Consider the following 24596-nt stretch of genomic DNA (forward strand, 5'->3'; position numbering starts at 1 on the left):
GCCGCACTGTCGGAGGGGCAGTACTGAGAGAGCGCCGTACTGAGGGAGCGCCACACAGTCGGAGGGGTGGTACTGAGGGAGCGCCGCACTGTCGGAGGGGCGGTACTGAGGGAGCGCCGCACTGTCGGAGGGGCAGTATTGAGGGAGCGCTGCACTGTCGGAGGGGCAGTACTGAGGGAGCGCCGCACTGTCGGAGGGGCAGTACTGAGGGAGCGCCGCACTGTCAGAGGGGCGGTACTGAGAGAACGCCGCACTGTCGGTGGGGCGGTACTGAGGGAGCGCCGCACTGTCGGAGGGGCGGTACTGAGGGAATGCCGCACTGTCGGAGGGGCGGTACTGAGGAAACGCCGCACTGTCGGAGGGGCAGTACTGAGGGAGCGCCGCACTGTCGGAGGGGCAGTACTGAGGGAGCGCTGCTCTGTCGGAGGGGCAGTACTGAGGGAGCACCGCACTGTCGGAGGGGCAGTACTGAGGGAGCGCCGCACTGTCGGAGGGGCTGTACTGAGGGGAGCGCCGCACTGTCGGAGGGGCATTACTGAGGGAGCGCCGCACTGTCGGAGGGGCAGTACTGAGGGAGCGCTGCTCTGTCGGAGGGGCAGTACTGAGGGAGCACCGCACTGTCGGAGGGGCAGTACTGAGGGAGCGCCGCACTGTCGGAGGGGCAGTACTGAGGGAGTGCCGCACTGTCGGAGGGGCAGTACTGAGAGAGCGCCGCACTGTCGGAGGGGCAGTACTGAGGGAGCGCCGCACTGTCGGAGGGGCTGTACTGAGGGAGCGCCGCACTGTCGGAGAAGCAGTACTGAGGGAGCGCCGCACTGTCGGAGGGGCGGTACTGAAGGACTTCTCCGGTTCACCGCCTCGCTCTCTCTCCCTCTCTCGGTCCCTGTAGCTTCCTGACGGGAGGGTTATCAAGGTCGGAGGGGAGCGGTTTGAGGCCCCAGAGGCACTGTTCCAGCCTCACCTCATCAACGTGGAGGGGGTCGGAGTGGCTGAACTCCTCTTCAACACCATCCAGGCGGCAGATATCGACACCAGGTAGGGACAGGAAATTGTGGAGGGGGGCGGACAAAACATGACTTGTTATTCACTTCCCCTCCTCCCCGCTGACTCTGGGATCCCCGGGCGTGACTGCCCCCTTCCGTACTTCACCCAACCTCTATTCGGCCATGGGAGCCATCATAGCTGAGTCCAATTCTTTCCTCTTGCAGAGATCTCTGGATAGTGATTAGTCTGAGTGTCTCAGTGTCAGCTCCTGTACATGTACAGCACACAGCGGGTAAAAGGGAATGATTCACTCCCCTCTGGGACTGTGCAGCCCGTGTGTGTGTCTCAGTGTCAGCACCTGTACATGTACAGCGCACAGCGGGTGAAAGGGAATGATTCACTACCCATCTGGTACTGTATGGCCCGTGTGTGCCTCAGTGTCAGCTCCTGTACATGTACAGTACGCAGCGGGTAAAAGGGATCGATTCACTCCCGCCTGGTACTGTACGGCCCGTGTGTGTCTCAGTGTCAGCTCCTGTACATGGACAGCACACAGCAGGTAAAAGGGAACGATTCACTCCTGTCTGGTACTGTACGGCCCGTGTGTGTGTCTCAGTGTCAGCTCCTGTATATGTACAGTACACAGTGGGTAAAAGGGAACGATTCACTCCCGTCTGGTACTGTACGGCCCGTGTGTGTGTCTCAGTGTCAGCTCCTGTACATGTACAGTACACAGTGGATAAAAGGGAATGATTCACTCCCGTCTGGGACTGTACGGCCCGTGTGTGTGTCTCAGTGTCAGCTCCTGTACATGTACAGTACAGAGCGGGTAAAAGGGAATGATTCACTCCCGTCTGGTACTGTACGGCCCGTGTGTGTGTCTCAGTGTCAGCTCCTGTACATGTACAGTACACAGTGGGTAAAAGGGAACGATTCACTCCCGTCTGGTACTGTACGGCCCGTGTGTGTGTCTCAGTGTCAGCTCCTGTACATGTACAGTACACAGTGGGTAAAAGGGAATGATTCACTCCCGTCTGGTACTGTACGGCCCGTGTGTGTGTCTCAGTGTCAGCTCCTGTACATGTACAGTACACAGTGGATAAAAGGGAACGATTCACTCCCGTCTGGTACTGTACGGCCCGTGTGTGTGTCTCAGTGTCAGCTCCTGTACATGTACAGTACACAGTGGGTAAAAGGGAACGATTCACTCCCGTCTGGTACTGTACGGCCCGTGTGTGTGTCTCAGTGTCAGCTCCTGTACATGTACAGTACACAGTGGGTAAAAGGGAACGATTCACTCCCGTCTGGTACTGTACGGCCCATGTGTGTGTCTCAGTGTCAGCTCCTGTACATGTACAGTACACAATGGGTGAAAGGGAACGATTCACTCCCGTCTGGTACTGTACGGCCCGTGTGTGTGTCTCAGTGTCAGCTCCTGTACATGTACAGTACACAGCGGGTAAAAGGGAACGATTGACTCCCATCTGGGACTGTACGGCCCGTGTGTGTGTCTCAGTGTCAGCTCCTGTACATGTACAGTACGCAGCGGGTAAAAGGGAACGATTCACTCCTGTCTGGTACTGTACGGCCCGTGTGTGTCTCAGTGTCAGCTCCTGTACATGTACAGTACACAGCGGGTAAAAGGGAACGATTCACTCCCAATTGATGTGGCAAATTCTGCAATTATTTCATCACTCTCTCTCACTCTCTCACAGATCTGATTTCTACAAGCACATCGTCCTGTCAGGGGGATCCACGATGTACCCCGGACTCCCCTCCCGCCTCGAGCGCGAGATTAAGCAGTTGTACCTGGAGCGAGTTCTGAAAGGAGATGTCGAGAAACTTTCGGTGAGTCAGATTTTACTCCTGGGTACAGTCTGTACCTGCCACACTGTGGGGCAAGTCGCACTCAACCCAGTGTCTGGCTGTATTATGGGCTGGTCTAACCCGTGCTGTACCTGCCCTGGGAGTGTTTGATGGGACAGTGTAGAGGGAGCTTTACTCTGTATCTAACCCGTGCTGTACCTGCCCTGGGAGTGTTTGATGGGACAGTGTAGAGGGAGCTTTACTCTGTATCTAACCCGTGCTGTACCTGCCCTGGGAGTGTTTGATGGGGACAGTGTAGAGGGAGCTTTACTCTGTATCTAACCCGTGCTGTACCTGCCCTGGGAGTGTTTGATGGGACAGTGTAGAGGGAGCTTTTACTCTGTATCTAACCTGTGCTGCACCTGGCCTGGGAGTGTTTGATGGGGCAGTGTAGAGGGAGCTTTACTCTGTATCTAACCCGTACTGTACCTGCCCTGGGAGTGTTTGATGGGACAGTGTAGAGGGAGCTTTACTCTGTATCTAACCCGTGCTGTACCTGCCCTGGGAGTGTTTGATGGGACAGTGTAGAGGGAGCTTTACTCTGTATCTAACCCGTGCTGTACCTGCCCTGGGAGTGTTTGGTGGGACAGTGTAGAGGGAGTTTTACTCTGTATCTAACCCGTGCTGTACCTGCCCTGGGAGTGTTTGATGGGACAGTGTAGAGGGAGCTTTACTCTGTATCTAACCTGTGCTGTACCTGCCCTGGGAGTGTTTGATGGGACAGTGTAGAGGGAGCTTTACTCTGTACCTAACCCGTGCTGTCCCTGCCTTGGGAGTGTTTGATGGGACAGTGTAGAGGGAGCTTTACTCTGTACCTAACCCGTGCTGTACCTGCCCTGGGAGTGTTTGATGGGGACAGTGTCGAGGGTGCTTTACTCTGTATCTAACCCGTGCTGTACCTGCCCTGGGAGTGTTTGATGGGACAGTGTAGAGGGAGCTTTACTCTGTATCTAACCCGTGCTGTACCTGCCCTGGGAGTGTTTGATGGGACAGTGTAGAGGGAGCTTTACTCTGTATCTAACCCATGCTGCACCTGGCCTGGGAGTGTTTGATGGGACGGTGTAGAGGGAGCTTTACTCTGTATCTAACCCATGCTGTACCTGCCCTGGGAGTGTTTGATGGGGACAGTGTAGAGGGAGCTTTACTCTGTATCTAACCTGTGCTGTACCTGCCCTGGGAGTGTTTGATGGGACAGTGTAGCGGGAGCTTTACTCTCTATCTAACCCGTGCTGTCCCTGCCCTAGGAGTGTTTGACAGGACAGTGTAGAGGGAGCTTTACTCTGTACCTAACCCGTGCTGTACCTGCCCTGGGAGTGTTTGATGGGACAGTGTAGCGGGTGCTTTACTCTGTATCTAACCCGTGCTGTACCTGCCCTGGGAGTGTTTGATGGGACAGTGTAGAGGGAGCTTTACTCTGTATCTAACCCATGCTGTACCTGCCCTGGGAGTGTTTGATGGGACAGTGTAGAGGGAGCTTTACTCTGTATCTAACCCGTGCTGTACCTGCCCTGGAAGTGTTTGATGGGACAGTGTAGCGGGAGCTTTACTCTGTATCTAACCAGTGCTGTACGTGCCCTGGGAGTGTTTGATGGGACAGTGTAGAGGGAGCTTTACTCTGTATCTAACCCGTGCTGTACCTGCGCTGTGAGTGTTTGATGGGACAGTGTAGAGGGAGCTTTACTCTGTATCTAACCCGTGCTGTACCTGCCCTGGGAGTGTTTGATGGGACAGTGTAGAGGGAGCTTTACTCTGTATCTAACCCGTGCTGTACCTGCCCTGGGAGTGTTTGATGGGACAGTGTAGAGGGAGCTTTACTCTGTATCTACCCCGTGCTGTACCTGCCCTGGGAGTGTTTGATGGGGACAGTGTAGAGGGAGCTTTACTCTGTATCTAACCCATGCTGTACCTGCCCTGGGAGTGTTTGATGGGACAGTGTAGAGGGAGCTTTACTCTGTATCTAACCCGTGCTGTCCCTGCCCTGGGAGTGTTTGACGGGTCGGTGTAGAGGGTGATTTTTCGGAATGAGGAGGACCCCTCACAATCTCCTCTTCGAAGCACAGACATTAACTGTCCCTCGGAATCTGGAACCCTGAAATAGATAATTGGCACAGGAAGCAGGGATTGGATCGCTCGACCGGCAGAGAGGCGATGGGCCGAATGGCCTCCTCCTGTGCTGTATCAGTGGAACGTGTTATTTTCTGTTGTTTTATGATTGATTAACTCAGTGTGAGGAGCGGCTGGTGGATTGGGTGGGAGGGATCTTTCCCGCACTGTCTGGTCTATGAGCTGTTGCGGTCGCCGTTTCAGCCTTCTCCTCTCTTTCTCCGCGATAGAAATTCAAGATCCGCATCGAGGACCCTCCGCGCCGCAAGCACATGGTCTTCCTGGGGGGCGCCGTGCTCGCGGACATCATGAAAGACAAGGACAACTTCTGGCTGACCCGGCAGGAGTACGAAGAGAAAGGGATCCGCGTCCTGGAGAAACTCGGTGTCACCGTGCGATAGGAGCCCCTGTCGGTGTCACCGCCTTCTCTGCCCCGCCACAGCACACGCAACACACACACGCACAGACATCACGCAACACGCAACATACAGACATCACACAACACACACGCACAGACAACACGCAACACACTGCACACACGCAACACGCGTGCACATGCTCTCAACACGCGTGCACACATACACACAAGCAACACGTGCGCACACGCAACCCACGTAATGCACACACGCACAACACACGCATCACACAACACGCATGCACACACACGCAACGCGCGCTCACACACGCATGCAAACACACAACTCGCCATCCCGCGCGCACACACACACACACAGAGCTGCTGCCTCGGCCCACTTTAACCCGAGCCGAGCCGAACCTTTAGCTTCTGCCTGACCTCTGCAAGTCCAGGTCGAAGGTCGAGCCATGGCCACTGCTGGGAGCCTGAAGGAGACTTTTTTTTTTCTTTTTTTTGTATAGTTGATCATTTCTGAAGCAGGACTCGTTGCCATTTCGATCGCTGGCTCGCCTGAACGAACTCAACACCGTTGCCGGGATCTGGACGCGGGCCTGGACGCGGCCTGGCCGAGATTGCCCGCTCGGTCCGGGCCCCGGGGGGGCGGGCGGGCGGGCGGCAGATGTCTGGCTGGAATGAACCCCTTCCTTCCCCCTCCTGCCTACAAACCGCTCGCCCTTTCCCTCCCGGCCGCCGCCGTGTCACCGCGCGGTGGGAAGTGGGCCCAAAAATGGCCGCCCTCGCGAGCAGAAAGATTTTTGGCGGCCAGCGTTCTTGCCGCATCGGCCGCAGAAAGCGGCTCCGAGCGGGCGGGTGGGCGGCCTCACCGGGAACGCGCGCTTCGTCTTTTTAAAAAGAAAAGGACTATCTGTCGGGGGAGGGGGAGAAAACAATTTTTCAATCGGAGTTTAGACGCCCGATTACCTCTCTGGGAAGAAGTTCCGGGGCAGTAAGAAGTCAGCCGTGCTGGTCAGGCGAGTTCCGGGAGCTTTCGTCGCGCGTTCTGACCCCCTCTCTCCCCCCCACCCCCCACCTTTTTTCAGTCAACCACCCCCTTTTGATACGATTCCCTCTTTCTGATTCCCAACACTTGTGTGTTAACCTCAAAAATAAAGCCTCACTTTGCTCTGCACGGCCCGTGGCGATTTTCTGTGGAGCCGTGTCTGAAAAGGGGACTCAAGAAGCTGAAATAAAAAACAGAAACTGCTGGAGATACTCGGCGGGTTCAGGGCAGCATCGGTGGAGAGAGAAACAGAGTTAACGTTTCAGGTCGGTGACCTTTCGTCGGAACTGGAAAAAAACGCAGGAAATGGAAAGCAGGTTTAGGGGCTGGGAAAAGGGGGAGGGGATGAAAGGACAAAAGGGAAGGTCTGTGATAGGATAGAAGGCGGGAGAGATTAAGAGACATTGAGAGACAGACTAGGCCTGTACTCGCTGGAGTTTAGAAGAATGAGAGGGGATCTCATTGAAACTTATAAAATTCTCACAGGACTAGACATACTAGATGCAGGAAGGATGTTCCCGATGGTGGGGAGTCCAGAACCAGGGGTCACAGTCTAAGGATAAGGGGTAAGCCATTTAGGACTGAGATGAGGAGGAATTTCTTCACCCAGAGAGTGGTGAACCTGTGGAATTCTCTACCACAGAAGGCAGTGGAGGCCAATTCATTAAATATATTCAAGAAGGAGTTGGATATATTTCTTAAGGCTAAAGGGATCAAGGGATATGGGGAGAAGGCAGGGACCGGGTACTGAATTTGGATGATCAGCCATGATCTCAGTGAATGGCGGAGCAGGCTCGAAGGGCCGAATGGCCTACTCCTGCTCCTATCTTCTATGTTTCTATTAAGAGATATTCAAGGCGAGAGGAGATGGTAATGGGACAGGTTAAGAAACAAAGGATGGCTCGAGATGAAGTGTAAATTGCACTGGCAGAATGAAAGACAGCTGTGTGTGTGTCGTCCTAGTTGTACCGGGCCTTGGTGAGACCACACCTGGAGTACTGTGTGCAGTTTTGGTCTCCTTACCTAAGAAAGGATATACTTGCCATAGAGGGAGTGCAGCGAAGGTTCACCAGACTGGTTCCTGGGATGGCAGGACTGTCGTATGAGGAGAGATTGGGCCGACTAGGCCTGTATTCACTAGAGTTTAGAAGAATGAGAGGGGATCTCATTGAAACGTATAAAATTCTGACCGGGCTAGACAGACTGGATGCAGGGAGGATGTTTCCCCTGGCTGGGGGGGGGTCTAGAACGAGGGGTCACAGTCTCAGGATACGGGGTAGGACATTTAGGACTGAGATGAGGAGAAATGTCTTCACTCGGAGGCTGATGGACCTGTGGAATTCTCTACCACACACGGCTGTGGAGGCCGAGTCACTGAATATATTTAAGAAGGAGATCGATAGATTTCTAGACACAAAAGACATCAAGGGATATGGGGAGAGAGCGGGAATATGGTATTGAGATAGAGGATCAGCCATGATCATATTGAATGGCGGAGCAGGCTCGAATGGCCGACTCCTGCTCCTATTTTTCTATGTTTCTCTGTCTATAATTGAGTCGGAGTGGTCCTGCTTGCGGCCCCCTCCTCCGTGTGCTTTCCACACTCGCCTGGCCCCGCGGTGAGTTTTCTGAGCTGCAGGTTTTCTCAGAATTTGCCCTGTGCTGTACCTGTGGTTCTGTCGCTGGGCCAGTAACCCAGAGGCCTGGATGATTCGTGGAGACGTGAGTTCGCATCCCACCAGCAGGCGGCTGGGGAATTTCAATCCAGTTAATTAAATGAAGTAAACCTGGAATTAAAACAGCTGGTATCGGTAATGGTGGCCATGTACCTACCGGATTGTGGTGAAAACCCATCTGGTTCACTAACGTCCGTCAGGGAAGGAAATCTATCGCCCTGACCCGGTCTGGCCGAGATGTGACTCCAGACCCACTGCAATGTGGTTGACTTCACTGCCCTCTGAAATGATGGCTCACCACCAGGGCGACTAGGGACGGGCAATAAATATCGGCCTTGCCAGCGACGCCCACATCAAGTGAATGAATGAATGAATGAAAAACCTCAGGGTAATCATTTTTCGTTTTAGTTTGGGAGGGGGATGAGTGGGAGGGAACGGAGAGGGGGAGCAGAGAGAATCGTGCAGAACCCCCTGGTCGCATGTTTAAATATGCGCTCTGCCTGTAAATCCCCTCCCCCACCCCCCGTACAATACTTTGAGGGGGTGGGGGGCGGGGAGGGATTCATCGAGGGGGCGTTTGTGTGACAATGACAGGCACATCAGCTCGTGTCCTCCCCTTTCTCTTTCACTATTGCCTGTTCCTGTCCAGTTAAAGATTGAGAGCAGATTTCACGGGATGGCAGACCAGCCCGAGGACACTGAACGCATTAAACAAGAGTCTGATAGGCAACTGAGTCTCTCTCTCACCAGACGGCGATGAGAATCTGTCCCTCCGACAGTGCGGCGCTCCCTCAGTACTGCCCCTCCGACAGTGCGGCGCTCCCTCAGTACTGCCCCTCCGACAGTGCGGCGCTCCCTCAGTACTGCCCCTCCGACAGTGCGGCGCTCCCTCAGTACTGCCCCTCCGACAGTGCGGCGCTCCCTCAGTACTGCCCCTCCGACAGTGCGGTGCTCCCTCAGTACTGCCCCTCCGACAGTGCGGCGCTCCCTCAGTACTGCCCCTCCGACAGTGCGGCGCTCCCTCAGTACTGCCCCTCCGACAGTGCGGCGCTCCCTCAGTACTGCCCCTCCGACAGTGCGGCGCTCCCTCAGTACTGCCCCTCCGACAGTGCGGCGCTCCCTCAGTACTGCCCCTCTGACAGTGCGGCGCTCCCTCAGTACTGCCCCTCCGACAGTGCGGCGCTCCCTCAGTACTGCCCCTCCGACAGTGCGGCGCTCCCTCAGTACTGCCCCTCCGACAGTGCGGTGCTCCCTCAGTACTGCCCCTCTGACAGTGCGGCGCTCCCTCAGTACTGCCCCTCCGACAGTGCGGCGCTCCCTCAGTACTGCCCCTCCGACAGTGCGGCGCTCCCTCAGTACTGCCCCTCCGACAGTGCGGCGCTCCCTCAGTACTGCCCCTCTGACAGTGCGGCGCTCCCTCAGTGCTGCCCCTCTGACAGTGCGGCGCTCCCTCAGTACTGTCCCTCCGACAGTGCGGCGCTCCCTCAGTACTGCCCCTCCGACAGTGCTGCGCTCCCTCAGTATTGCCCCTCCGACAGTGCGGCGCTCCCTCAGTACTGCCCCTCCGACAGTGCTGCGCTCCCTCAGTATTGCCCCTCTGACAGTGCTGCGCTCCCTCAGTACTGCCCCTCTGACAGTGCGGCGCTCCCTCAGTACTGCCCCTCTGACAGTGCGGCGCTCCCTCAGTACTGCCCCTCCGACAGTGCGGCGCTCCCTCAGTACTGCCCCTCCGACAGTGCGGCGCTCCCTCAGTACTGCCCCTCCGACAGTGCGGCGCTCCCTCAGTACTGCCCCTCCGACAGTGCGGCGCTCCCTCAGTACTGCCCCTCCGACAGTGCGGCGCTCCCTCAGTACTGCCCCTCCGACAGTGCGGCGCTCCCTCAGTACTGCCCCTCCGACAGTGCGGCGCTCCCTCAGTACTGCCCCTCCGACAGTGCGGCGCTCCCTCAGTACTGCCCCTCCGACAGTGCGGCGCTCCCTCAGTACTGCCCCTCCGACAGTGCGGCGCTCCCTCAGTACTGCCCCTCCGACAGTGCGGCGCTTCCTCAGCGCTGCACTGGGAGTGTCAGCCTAGATTTTTGTGCTCAAGTCTCTGGATTGGGACTCGATCCCACGACCTTGTGGCTCAGGGGCAATAGTGTGAACCAGGGCTGACGCATGAGGGAACTGGGCCCTGAGCATTTTACTGCAGATTTTTTTTTCCAAAATATCTGCTGTGTAATTAATTCAGCGCCAGCGATAAAAGCTTTGCTCTGAGGGAGGCTGTTGTTCATCAGATTTCGGCCAGCTCGCGGGAAGCCACTCCGTCACCAGCCAGCCGGTAGCTGCTGGGATTTGACCTGCTCCGATCCCAGCAGGGCTCCTCCCAGCTCCGGATCAGCTGTGTGCCAATTAGGTCAGGGCAGAGCTTTGAAAGGCGCTGTTTTGTTTTTTTGGAGAAATTAATCAGTGCTTACTCTGTCCCGCTGTGAGTGCGATTTCACATTTAAACCCAATTTGATTTCCACTTGCAGCCAATTTGTCAATTCTGTCCATTCTGCTGATGCGCGCTGGGGTTAAGGGTCTGTCTCGCGACCCCCATCTCCCGCAGGGGTCGGGTTCTTTGTGCGTGAGACCTGGCGGTGAGCGTCAGCTGGATATCCCACTGTGTGGGGCATCGCCATCGATACTGGCGCGTGTGTGTACTGTCCGGGAGGATTCACTGGATCGTGGTCTGGCTGCTTATCCTGAGGTTACTGAGTCCAATCCGTTTTACTAGGGCTCCTTGATAACACACTCCTTGATGTCAAGGGCAGTCACCCTCGCCTCACCTCTGGAATTCAGCTCTTTTGTCCATGTTTGGACCAAGGCTGCAATGAGGTCGGGAGCCGAGTGGTCCTGGAGAAACACAAACTGAGCATCGGTGAGCAGGTTATTGGTGAGTAAGTGCCGCTTGCTAGCACTGTCGACGACACCTTCCATCACTTTGCTGATGATTGAGAGTAGACTGATGGGGCGGTAATTGGCCGGGTTGGATTTGTCCTGCTTTTTGTGGACAGGACATACCTGGGCAGTTTTCCACATTGCCGGATAGATGCCAGTGTTGTAGCTGTACTGGAACAGCTTGGCTAGAGGCACGGCTAGTTCTGGAGCACAAGTCTTCAGCATGATAGCAGGGATGTTGTCAGGGCCCACAGCCTTTGCTGTATCCAGTGTGTTCAATTAAACAACTAACGGGAGGAGGAGGCTCCACGAATATCCCCATCCTCAATGATGGTGGAGCCCAGCACATGAGTGCAAAAGACAAGGCTGAAGCGTTTGCAACCATCTTCAGCCAGAAGTGCCGAGTGGATGATCCATATCAGCCTCCTCCTGAGGTCCCCACCATCACAGAAGCCAGTCTTCAGCCAATTCGATTCACTCCACGTGATATCAAGAAACGGCTGAGCGCACTGGATACAGCAAAGGCTGTGGGCCCTGACAACATCCCGGCTATCGTGCTGAAGACTTGTACTCCAGAACTAGCCGCGCCTCTAGCCAAGCTGTTCCAGTACAGCTACAACACTGACATCTACCCGACAACGTGGAAAACTGCCCAGGTATGTCCTGTCCACAAAAAGCAGGACAAATCCAACCCGGCCAATTACTGCCCCATCAGTCTACTCTCAATCATCAGCAAAGTGATGGAGGTGTCATCGACAGTGCTAGCAAGCGGCACTTACTCACCAATAACCTGCTCACCGATGCTCAGTTTGGGTTCGGCCAGGACCACTCGGCTCCCGACCTCATTACAGCCTTGGTCCAAACATGGACAAAAGAGCTGAATTCCAGAGGTGAGCTGAGAGTGACTGCCCTTGACATCAAGGAGTGTGGCATCAAGGAGCCCTAGTAAAACTGAAGTCAATGGGAATCGGGGGGGAAAACTCTCCACTGGCTGGAGTCATACCTAACACAAAGGAAGATGGTTGTGGTGGTTGAAGGTCAATCATCACAGCCCCAGGACATCGCTGCAGGAGTTCCTCAGGGCAGTGTCCTCGGCCCAACCATCTTCAGCTGCTTCATCAATGACCTTCCCTCCAACATAAGGTCAGAAGTGGGGATGTTCGCTGATGACTGCGCAGTGTTCAGTGCCATTCACAACTCCTCAGATAATGAAGCAGTCCATGCCCGCATGCAACAAGACCTGGACGATGTTCAGGCTTGGGCTGATAAGTGGCAGGTAACATTCACGCCACAGAAGTGCCAGGTAATGACCATCTCCAACAAGCGAGAGTCTAACCACCTCCCCTTGACATTCAACAGCATTACCATTGCCAAATCCTCCACCATCAACATCCTGGGGGTCACCATTGACTAGAAACTTAACTGGACCAGCCACATAAATACTGTGGCTACAAGAGCAGGTCAGAGGCTGGGTATTCTGCAGCGAGTGTCTCACCTCCTGACTCCCCAAAGCCTCTCCACCATCTACAAGGCACAAGTCAGGAGTGTGATGGAATACTCTCCACTTGCCTGGATGAGTGCAGCTCTAACAACACTCAAGAAGCTCGACACCATCCAGGACAAAGCAGCCCGCTTGATCGGCACCCCATCCACCACCTTAAACATCCACTCCCTCCACCACCGGCGCACCGTGGCTGCAGTGTGGACCATCTACAAGATGCACTGCAGCAACTCGCCAAGGCTTCTTCGGCAGCACCTCCCAAACCCGCGACCTCTTCCACCTAGAAGGACAAGGGCAGCAGGCGCATGGGAACACCACCACCTCCAAGTTCCCCTCCAAGTCACACACCACCCTGACTTGGAAATATATCGACCGATCCTTCATCGTCGCTGGGTCAAAATCCTGGAACTCCCTCCCTAACAGCACTGTGGGAGCACCTTCACCACACGGACTGCAGCGGTTCAAGAAGGCAGCTCACCACCACCTTCTCAAGGGGCAACTAGGGATGGGCAATAAATGCTGGGCCTCGCCAGGGACGCCCACATCCCAGGATCGAATAAAAAAAAAAGTCCGAGAGAGCGAGAGAGAGGGGGCACGGTGGGCGATGGGCCGAACGGCAAGAAAATTCTACGGATTTGTGATGCACTCCATGGTTGAATTTCTGTCTGGGCTCTCTCACTTGGACAAGGTATTAGAGATGTAGGGTAACTGGGAAGTTGCTGGTGTGTTCTGCGGTCACTTGACGGGCACAAAGGCCCCATTCCATCATGGGTAAGGTGCCCCGTGTGCCTCCAGTGCCTCGTAACCCGCTCCTCGTGCCTCTTACGATGTAGTTTGCATGCTGACGCACCCTTTAATTGACTGTTTGGCTTGTAATCGATAACGAGCAGGATCGCGATTAAGCCGCCGTAATCCGGTCAATTATTTAACCTGCACTCCCAGAGTCTCCATTGCTGCCGTGTAGAGTTACAGGGAGTGTTTGCTACTTAAGATTAAATCGACACCGACTGCAGCTGGAGGCGTTAATCCGTCACGTGCTGCCGAGGTGGATGTGATCGACCCGGTTCGATGCATCAGCTTGGCTCAGCCCCTAACCTCTCTGGGCCAAGGAGTTCTAGCCTGTAAAGGAACACAGGAACAGGAGGAGGCCATTCAGCCCCTCGAGCCTGTTACACAGGAACAGGAGGAGGCCATTCAGCCCCTCAAGCCTGTTACACAGGAACAGGAGGAGGCCATTCAGCCCCTCAAGCCTGTTACACAGGAACAGGAGGAGGCCATTCAGCCCCTCGAGCCTGTTACACAGGAACAGGATGAGGCCATTCAGCCCCTCAAGCCTGTTACACAGGAACAGGAGGAGGCCATTCAGCCCCTCGAGCCTGTTACACAGGAACAGGAGGAGGCCATTCAGCCCCCTCGAGCCTGTTACACAGGAACAGGATGAGGCCATTCAGCCCCTCAAGCCTGTTACACAGCAACAGGAGGAGGCCATTCAGCCTCTCGAGCCTGTTACACAGGAACAGGAGGAGGCCATTCAGCCCCTCGAGCCTGTTACACAGGAACAGGAGGAGGCCATTCAGCCGCTCGAGCCTGGTACACAGGAACAGGAGGAGGCCATTCAGCCCCCTCGAGCCTGTTACACAGAAACAGGAGGAGGCCATTCAGCCCCTTGAGCCTGTTACACAGGAACAGGAGGAGGCCATTCAGCCCCTCGAGCCTGTTACACAGGAACAGGAGGAGGCCATTCAGCCGCTCGAGCCTGGTACACAGGAACAGGAGGAGGCCATTCAGCCCCTCGAGCCTGTTACACAGGAACAGGAGGAGGCCATTCAGCCCCTCGAGCCTGTTACAAGGGAACAGGAGGAGGCCATTCAGCCCCCTTGAGCCTGTTACACAGGAACAGGAGGAGGCCATTCAGCCCCCTCGAGCCTGTTACACAGGAACAGGAGGAGGCCATTCAGCCCCCTCGAGCCTGTTACACAGGAACAGGAGGAGGCCATTCAGCCCCCTCGAGCCTGTTACACAGGAACAGGAGGAGGCCATTCAGCCCCCTCGAGCCTGTTACACAGGAACAGGATGAGGCCATTCAGCCGCTCGAGCCTGTTACACAGGAAGGTCCCACATAAGAGATTAGCATGTAAAGTGAAGGCACATGGGATTGGGGGCAAGGTACTGACTTGGATAGAGAACTGGTTGGCAGACAGAAAGCAAAGAGTTGGAATAAACGGGTCTTTTTCCGAGTGGCAGGCAGTGACTAGTGGGGTACCGCAGGGATCGGTCCTTGGACCCCAGCTATTCACAATATATATTAATGATCTAGACAAGGGAACTAGATGTAATATCTCCAAATTTGCAGACGACACAAAGCTGGGTGGGCGTGTGTGCTATGAGGAGGATGCCGAGAAACTACAGGATGATTTGGACAGGTTGGGTGATTGGGCAAAAGCGTGGCAGATGCAGTATAATGTGGATAAATGTGAGGTTATCCACTTTGGTGTCAAAAACAGGAAGGCAGATTATTATCTGAATGGCAATAGATTGGGAGAAGGGGAAGTGCAACGAGACCTGGGTGTTCTTGTGCACCAGTCGCTGAAGGTAAGCATGCAGGTGCAGCAGGCGGTTAAGAAGGCAAATGGTATGTTGGCCTTCATAGCGAGAGGGTTTGAGTACAGGAACAAAGATGTCTTGCTGCAGTTGTACAGGGCCTTGGTGAGACCACACCTTGAGTATTGTGTGCAGTTTTGGTTGCCTTATCTGAGGAAGGATATTCTTGCCATGGAAGGAGTTCAGCGAAGATTCACCAGGCTGATACCTGGGATGGCAGGAATGACGTATGAGGAGAGATTGGGACGATTGGGCTTGTACTCACTGGAGTTTGGAAGAATGAGAGGGGATCTCTTTGAAACTTATAAAATTCTGGCAGGACTGGACAGACTAGATGCAGGGAGGATGTTCCCGATGGTCGGGGAGTCCAGAACCAGGGGTCACAGTCTAAGGATAAGGGGTAGGCCTTTTAGGACAGAGATGAGGAGGAATTTCTTCACCCAGAGAGTGGTGAACCTGTGGAATTCTCTACCACAGAAGGCAGTAGAGGCCAATTCATTAAATATATTCAAGAAGGAGTTGGATATATTTCTTAAGGCTAACAGGATCAAGGGGTATGGGGAGAAAGCAGGGACCGGGTACTGAACTTGGATGATCAGCCATGATCGCATTGAATGGCGGAGCAGGCTCGAGGGGCCGAATGGCCTACTCCTGCTCCTATCTTCGATGTTTCTGTGTCTATGAACAGGAGGAGGCCATTCAGCCCCCTCGAGCCTGTTCCGCCATTCAATTAGATCATGGCTGATCAGTATCTCAACTCCATTTACCCGCCTTGGATCTGTAACCCTTAATGCCCTTACCCAAAAAAAATGAAGAATTTGTATTTCTCCCACACCTTTCACCACCTCAGGACGTCCCAAAGCGCTTCACAGCCAATGAAGTGCAGTCAGTGTTGAAATGTAGGAAACACGGCAGCCAATTTGTGCACAGCAAGATCCCCGGGTATCTAACCTGCGCTGGTAATGAGGTCTCTCACACTGGTGAACAATGAGTTTAAAGCAAGAACATGGCAAATGGAATATAATGTGGAGAAATGTGAAGTTATTTACTTTGGTCGAAGAAATAGAAAAGCAGAGTATTTTTTAAATGGTGCGAGACTGGGAAATGTTGGTGTTCAGAGGGGCCTGGGTGTCCTTGTACACGAATCACTGAAAGTTAACATGCAGGTACAGCAAGCAATTAGGAAAGCAAATGATATGTTGGCCTTTATTACAAGAGGATTTGATTATAAGAGTAAAGACGTCTTACTGCAATTATATAGGGCCCTGGTGAGACCACACCTGGAGTATTGTGCACAGTTTTGGTCTCCTTACCTAAGGAAGGATAGACTTACCGTAGAGGGAGTGCAGCGAAGGTTCACCAGACTGGTTCCTGGGATGGGGGGATTGTCCTATGAGGAGAGATTGAGTAGACTAGGCCTATATTCTCTAGAGTTTAGAAGAATGAGAGGTGATCTCATTGAAACATACAACATTCTTACAGGGCTTGACAGGGTAGATGCAGGGAGGATGTTTCCCCTGGCTGGGGAGTCTAGAACCAGGGGTCACAGTCTCAGGATAAGGGGTCGGCCATTTAGGACTGAGATGAGGAGAAATTTCTTCACTCAGAGGGTGGTGGATCTTTGGGATTCTCTGCCCCAGAGGGCTGTGGAGGCTCAGTCGTTGAGTATATTCAAGACAGAGGTCGATAGGTTTATGGATATTAAGGGAATCGCGGGATATGGGGATCAGGCGGGAAAGTGGAGTTGAATCGATGATCAGCCATGATCTTATTGAATGGCGGAGCAGGCTCGAGGGGCCGAATGGCCGACTCCTGCTCCTATTCCTTATGTCCTTAAATCTGGGTTGTAGCCTCCTCTCCTCGGAGGCAAGACAGCGCCTTAGGATCCCAATTTGAGCGGGATGGTTGAGCGCGGACCTGTCCTGTGTGTACAGAGGAGAGAGGGAGCGAGGTAAGCTGACACGGTCGGGGCTGTCAATGCTGGGATTGTGTGGTGCGGGGCGGTGTTCTGTATCTCCTGCTGATTGGTGCTGCAATCTGACCCCCTCTGCACTGGGCACAATGAGTGCTGCCGAGTTTGGAATATCTCGCAGAGAGCTGGAATCCGAGACACCCCGGGTGGGCGTGTTGGTGATAATCTGGGAGATTCAGGCTTCTCGCTGTTCCAGTAAGGTACATGCTCAAACTCGCCCCTAGCTCCCTCACGCCTTGCTGCCTTTCACGTACACCCTGTCCTATTCCCCTAACCACTCGCCTCCCACCCCCAGCACTTCCTCATGCATTGAACTACAATCTACCTTGACATTCAACGGCATTACCATCACCGAATCCCCCACCATCAACATCCCGGGGGGTCACCATTGACCAGAAACGTAACTGGACCAGCCACATAAATACTGGGGCTACAAGAGCAGGTCAGAGGCTGGGTATTCTGCGGCGAGTGTCTCACCTCCTGACTCCCCAAAGCCTTTCCACCATCTACAAGGCGCAAGCCAGGAGTGTGATGGAATACTCTCCACTTGCCTGGATGAGTGCAGCTCCAACAACACTCAAGAAGCTCGACACCATCCAGGACAAAGCAGCCCGCTTGATTGGCACCCCATCCACCACCTTAAACATTCACTCCCTCCACCACCGGCGCACCGTGGCTGCAGTGTGGACCATCTACAAGATGGACTGCAGCAACTCGCCAAGGCTTCTTCGGCAGCACCTCCCAAACCCGCCACCTCTTCCACCTAGAAGGACAAGGGCAGCAGGCGCATGGGAACACCACCACCTCCAAGTTCCCCTCCAAGTCACACACCATCCGGACTTGGAGATATATCGACCGTTCCTTCATCGTCGCTGGGTCAAAATCCTGGAACTCCCTCCCTAACAGCACTGTGGGAGCACCTTCACCACACGGACTGCAGCGGTTCAAGAAGGCGGCTCACCACCACCTTCTCAAGGGGCAACTACGGATGGGCAATAAATGCTGGGCCTTGCCAGCGACGCCCACATCCCAGGAACGAATATAAAAAAAAGCACCCTCTTTGACTGTCACGTCACTCTTCTCCCCTAACTCCCTGTTCATTGGGGAGCTCGCTCACCTCAGAGTCAGAAGGTCATGAGTTCGACCCCCACTCCAGGGACTTGTGCCCCATAATCAAGAGCGACACTCCCAGTGCCAGTACTGAGGGAGCGCCGCACTGTCAGAGGGGCAGTACTGAGGGAGGGCCGCACTGTCGGAGGGGCAGTACTGAGGGAGCGCCGCACTGTCGGAGGGGCAGTACTGAGGGAGCGCCGCACTGTCGGAGGGGCAGTACTGAGGGAGGGCCGCACTGTCGGAGGGGCAATACTGAGGGAGCGCCGCACTGTCGGAGGGGCAGTACTGAGGGAGCGCCGCACTGTCGGAGGGGCAGTACTGAGGGAGCGCCGCACTGTCGGAGGGGCAGTACTGAGGGAGGGCCGCACTGTCGGAGGGGTAGTACTGAGGGAGCGCCGCACTGTCGGAGGGGTAGTACTGAGGGAGCGCCGCACTGTCGGAGGGGCAGTACTGAGGGAGGGCCGCACTGTCGGAGGGGCAGTACTGAGGGAGCGCCGCACTGTCGGAGGAGCGGTACTGAGGGAGCGCCGCACTGTCGGAGGGGCAGTACTGAGGGAGGGCCGCACTGTCGGAGGGGTAGTACTGAGGGAGCGCCGCACTGTCGGAGGGGCAGTACTGAGGGAGGGCCGCACTGTCGGAGGGGCAGTACTGAGGGAGCGCCGCACTGTCGGAAGGGGCAGTACTGAGGGAGGGCCGCACTGTCGGAGGGGCAGTACTGAGGGAGGGCCGCACTGTCGGAGGGGCAGTACTGAGGGAGCACCGCACTGTCGGAGGGGCAGTACTGAGGGAGCGCCGCACTGTCGGAGGGGCAGTACTGAGGGAGCGCCGCACTGTCGGAGGGGCAGTACTGAGGGAGCGCTGCACTGTCGGAGGGGCAGTACTGAGGGAGCGCCGCACTGTCAGAGGGGCAGTACTGAGGGAGCGCCTCACTGTCGGAGGGGCAGTACTGAGGGAGCGCCGCACTGTCGGAGGGGCAGTACTGAGGGAGTGCTGCACTGTCGGAGGGGCAGTACTGAGGGAGCGCCGCACAGTCGGAGGTGTGGTACTGAGGGAGCGCTGCACTGTCGGAGGGGCAGTACTGAGGGAGCGTCACACCATCGGAGGGGCAGTACTGAGGGAGTGCCACACTGTCGGAGAAGCAGTACTGAGGGAGCGCCGCACTGTCGGAGGGGCAGTACTGAGGGAGCGCCGCACTGTCGGAGGGGCAGTACTGAGGGAGTGCTGCACTGTCGGAGGTGCCGTCTTTCGGATGAGATGTTAAACTGAGGACCCGTCTGCTCTCTCAGGTGGACGTAAAAGATCCGACGGCCACTATTGGAAGAAGAGCAGGGGGAGTTCTCCCCAGTGTCCTGGGGCCAATATTTATCCCTCAACCAACATCACTGAAACAGTTGGGGAGTCTAGGACTAGGGGGCATATTCTAAAAATTAGAGTTCGGGAATGAAATTAGGAAACACTTCTACACACAAAGGGTGGTAGAAGTCTGGAACTCTCTTCTGCAAACAGCAATTGATACTCGATCAATTATTAATTTTAAACCGGAGATTGATAGATTTTTGTTAAGAAAAGGTATTAGGTGATATGGGGGAAAGGTGGGTAGATGGAGTTAGGTCGCAGATCAGCCATGATCTCATTGAATGGCGGAACGGCTCCAGGGGCCTGCTCCTGTTCCTAGGTTGTTATTACTGTTTGTGGGAGCTTGCTGTGCACACATTGGCTGCTGCGTTTCCTACATTACAACAGTGACTACACTTCAAAAAAAGTACTTCATTGGCTGTGAAGCGCTTTGGGACGTCCTGGGGTGGTGAGAGGCGCGGGAGAAATTCCCACGCCCCTATTTCGAATGGCAATTGGCGGGACAAGCTGCAATTCTACCCTCTCACCAGTGTGGGCGCTGCGTGACATGTTTACATAGAAAATTGCCCATTCTAAATGTGGACAGAGGGATTATAATGGGGGATTGAGGGGACGGACAGGAAATGTAGGCACACACACACCAACAAATCATTTAAAAATTGCATTAAAAAACAACCAGATTGTCAGTGATGTGAGAACCTGGGCAGGCTGTTAATGTCCTTACGTGACTAATATCTGGGCAGAGCCTTTTGCTCGCCTTGGGTCAGGTTTTGGATTGGTGCGGTTCGCACTGTGGACAGTCCAGTAGCCTGCAAGGAGCCGACCTGCTGCAGCCTGAATCTTGACCGACCAGAGAAGGAATTAGAAAGAGCCTAATGTTTTTTTAACATTTGAATATTTAGCTGCCTGATCTAGTGTCTGAGCAGAGAGAGAGAGAGAACATGGCGCTACTATGAAACGCTGTTTAATTCAACATTTGCAGAGAGAGAGTGAGAAATACAACATTTATTTGAATTTAAGCACCTTTTAATTAAAGAGGACATGTATTGCTCCGAGCCCCGCACCGCGATTTAGATGCAGAGAGGTGAAAAATAGGAGAGAGAGAGAGAGAGAGGGACAGGGAGAGTTAGAAAATGCAGCGAGTCTCCCGTCTGGCAACAGTGTGAATCCATCGATGTGACACAGGCAGGGATCTGGGGAAAGATAAACCGAGATCACCCCGTCTGACAGCAAGAACCTGCAGCCAGTGAGTATGGGATTTCTATCTCCCCCTTCCTTTATCTTCAGATCGGTGTGATCTTTCGTGAAATTGCTCCCTCTGTTTTTTGATCCGGCCGCCTCAAATCGGCGTTGGTTACACTGTATCTGGTCAATTTCACGTTAGTTACATTGTACCTGGTCAATCCCGTGCTAGTTACCTTGTATCGCCTCAAATCGGCGTTAGTTACACTCTATTCCATTTCACGTTAGTTACACTGTATCTGATCAATTCTAGGATATTTATATTGTATCTGGTCAATTTTGTGCTAGTTACATTGTATCTGGTCAATTTCGTGCTAGTTACATTGTATCTAGTCAATCCTGTGCCAGTTACATAGAAACATAGAAGATAGGAGCAGGAGTAGGCCATTCGGCCCCTCGAGCCTGCTCCGCCATTCAATGAGATCATGGCTGATCATCCAAATTCAGTACCCTGTCCCTGCCTTCTCCCCATATCCCTTGATCCCTTTAGCCTTAAGAAATATATCTAACACCTTCTTGAATATATTTGATGAATTGGCTTCCACTGCCTTCTGTGGTAGAGAATTCCACAGGTTCACCACTCTCTGGGTCAAGAAATTCCTCCTCATTTCTGTCCTAAATGGTTTACCCCTTATCCTTAGACTGTGATCCCTGGTTCTGGACTCCCCCACCATCGGGAACAGCCTTCCTACATTGTATCTAGTCAATTTTGTGTCTGTTACATTGTATCTAGTCAATTTCGTATTAGTTACATTGTATCTAGTCAATACTGTGCTAGTTACATTGTATCTAGTCAATACCGTGCTAGTTACATTGTATCTAGTCAATACCATGCTAGCTACATTGTATCTAGTCAATACCATGCTAGTTACATTGTATCTAGTCAATACCGTGCTAGTTACATTGTATCTAGTCAATACCATGCTAGTTACATTGTATCTAGTCAATACTGTGTTAGCTACATTGTATCTAGTTAATACCATGCTAGTTACAGTGTATCTAGTCAATCCAGTGCTAGTTACATTTTATCTAGTCAATACCGTGCTAGTTACATTGTATCTAGTCAATACTGTGCCAGTTACATTGTATCTAGTCAATCCTGTGCTAGTTATATTGTATCTGGTCAATTTTGTGTTAGTTACATTGTATCTGGTTAATTTAGTGCTAGTTACAATGTATCTAGTCAATTTAGTGCTAGTTACATTGTACCTAGTCAATCCTGTGCTAGTTACATTGTATCTAGACAACTTCATACTAGTTACAATGTATCTCATCAATTCCATGCTAGCTACATTGTTCCTAGTCAATCCTGTGCTAGTTACATTATATCTGGTCAATTTGGTGCTAGTTACAATGTATCTAGTCAATTTCGTACCAGTTACATTGTATCTAGTCAATCCCGTGCCAGTTACATTGTATCTAGTCAATTTCATGCTAGTTACAATGTATCTAGTCAATTTTATGCTAGTTACATTGTACCTAGCCAATCCCATGCTAGTTACATTGTATCTGGTCAATTTGGCACTCGTTACATTGTATCTAGTCAATTTTGGGCCAGGTACATTGTATCTAGCCAATCCCGTGCCAGTTACATTGTATCTAGTCAATTTCATGCTAGTTACAATGTATCTAGTCAATTTCATGCTAGTTACATTGTGCCTAGTCGATCCTGTGCTAGCTACATTGTATCTGATCAGTTTGGTGCTAGTTACAATGTATCTAGTAAATTTCGTGCCAGTTACATTGTATCTAGTCAATCCCATACCAGTTAGATTGTATCTGGTCAATTTCATGCTAGTTACAATGTATCTAGTCAATTACATGCTAGTTACATTGTACCTAGTCAATCCCGTGCCAGTTACATTGTATCTAGTCAATTTGGTGCTAGTTACAATGTATCTAGTCAATTTCATGATAATTACAATGTATCTAGTCAATTACATGCTAGTTACATTGTACCTAGTCAACCCCGTGCCAGTTACATTGTATCTAGTCAATTTGGTGCCAGTTACATTGTATCTAGTCAATCCTGTGCCAGTTACATAGAAACATAGAAGATAGGAGCAGGAGTAGGCCATTCGGCCCCTCGAGCCTGCTCTGCCATTCAATGAGATCATGGCTGATCATTCAAATTCAGTACCCTGTCTCTGCTTTCTCCCCATATCCCTTGATCCCTTTAACCTTAAGAAATATATCTAACACCTTCTTGAATATATTTAATGAATTGGCCTCCACTGCCTTCTGCGGTAGAGAATTCCACAGGTTCACCACTCTCTGGGTGAAGAAATTCCTCCTTTTTCTGTCCTAAATGGCTTACCCCTTATCCTTAGACTGTGACCCCTGGTTCTGGACTCCCCCACCATTGGGAACAGCCTTCCTACATTGTATCTAGTCAATTTTGTGTCCATTACGTTGTATCTAGTCAATTTCATGTTAGTTACATTGTATCTAGTCAATACCGTGCTAGTTAGACTGTATCTAGTCAATACCATGTTAGTTACATTTTATCTAGTCAATACTGTGCTAGTTACATTTTATCTGGTCAATACCGTGCTAGTTACATTGTATCTGGTCAATTTCATGCTAGTTACATTGTATCTGGTTAATTTAATGCTAGTTACAATGTACCTAGTCAATTTAGTGCTCGTTACATTGTACCTAGTCAATCCCGTGCTAGTTGCATTGTATCTAGTCAATCCCGTGCCAATTACATTGTATCTGGGCAATCCCGTGCTAGTTACATTGTATCTGGTCAATCCCGTGCCAGTTACATTGTATCTAGACAACTTCATACTAGTTACAATGTATCTAGTCAATTTCATGCTAGCTACAGTGTTCCTAGTCAATCCTGTGCTAGTTACATTATATCTGTCAGTTTGGTACTAGTTACAATGTATCTAGTCAATTTCATACCAGTTACATTGTATCTAGTCAATCCCGCACCAGTTACATTGTATCTATTCAATTTCATGCTAGTTACAATGTATCTAGTCAATTTCATGCTAGTTACAGTGTACCTAGTCGGTCCTGTGCTAGTTACATTGTATCTGATCAGTTTGGTGCTAGTTACAATGTATCTAGTAAATTTCGTGCCAGTTACATTGTATCTAGTCAATCCCATACCAGTTACGTTGTATCTGGTCAATTTCATGTTAGTTACAATGTATCTAGTCAATTACATGCTAGTTACATTGTACCTAATCATTTCCGTGCCAGTTACATTGTATCTAGCCAATTTGGTGCTAGTTACAATGTATCTAGTCAATTTCACGCTAGGTACAATGTATCTAGTCAATTACATGCTAGTTACATTGTACCTAGTCAATCCCGTGCCAGTTACATTGTATCTAGTCAATTTGGTGCTAGTTACAATGTATCTAGTAAATTTCATGTCAGTTACATTGTATCTAGTCAATCCCATACCAGTTACATTGTATCTAGTCAATTTCATGCTAGTTACATTGTACCTAGTCAATTTTTGTGCCAGTTACATTGTATCTGGTCAATCTCGCACCAGTTATATTGTATCTAGTCAATCCCATGCTAGTTACATTGTATCTGGTCAATCGCGTGCCAGTTACATTGTATCTAGTCAATTTCATACTAGTTACAATGTATCTAGCCAATTTCATACTAGCTACATTATACCTAGTCAATCCCGTGCTAGTTACATTATATCTGGTCAATTTGGTGCTAGTTACAATGTATCTGGTCAAACCCATGCTAGTTACATTGTATTGCCTCAAATCAGCATTAGTTACACTGTATTTCATCCATTTCACATTAGTTAAACTGTATCTGATCAATTTTAGGGTAGTTACATTGTATCTGGTCAATTTCATGCT

At 52.2% G+C, this 24596-nt stretch overlaps 1 protein-coding gene across 1 annotated transcript in view; it reads left to right on the top strand.

Annotated features, from left to right (window-relative positions):
* The window catches only part of LOC147092971 (actin-related protein 2-like), a 24772-nt gene extending 18275 nt beyond the window's left edge, over positions 1-6497 (top strand). Inside the window, exons 7-9 of the mRNA XM_085976297.1 lie at positions 890-1035; positions 2700-2832; positions 5184-6497. Of these exons, the coding sequence (XP_085832423.1) occupies positions 890-1035; positions 2700-2832; positions 5184-5354 (450 nt within the window). The 3' untranslated portion in view covers positions 5355-6497. The remainder of the gene's footprint in view (positions 1-889; positions 1036-2699; positions 2833-5183) is intronic.
* Positions 6498-24596: the final 18099 nt, after the last annotated feature.

This window comes from Somniosus microcephalus, unplaced genomic scaffold (assembly GCF_052327205.1).
Source record: "Somniosus microcephalus isolate GS21.2 unplaced genomic scaffold, FLI_Smic_1.0 unresolved_chr2, whole genome shotgun sequence".
Classification (NCBI taxonomy): domain Eukaryota; kingdom Metazoa; phylum Chordata; class Chondrichthyes; order Squaliformes; family Somniosidae; genus Somniosus; species Somniosus microcephalus.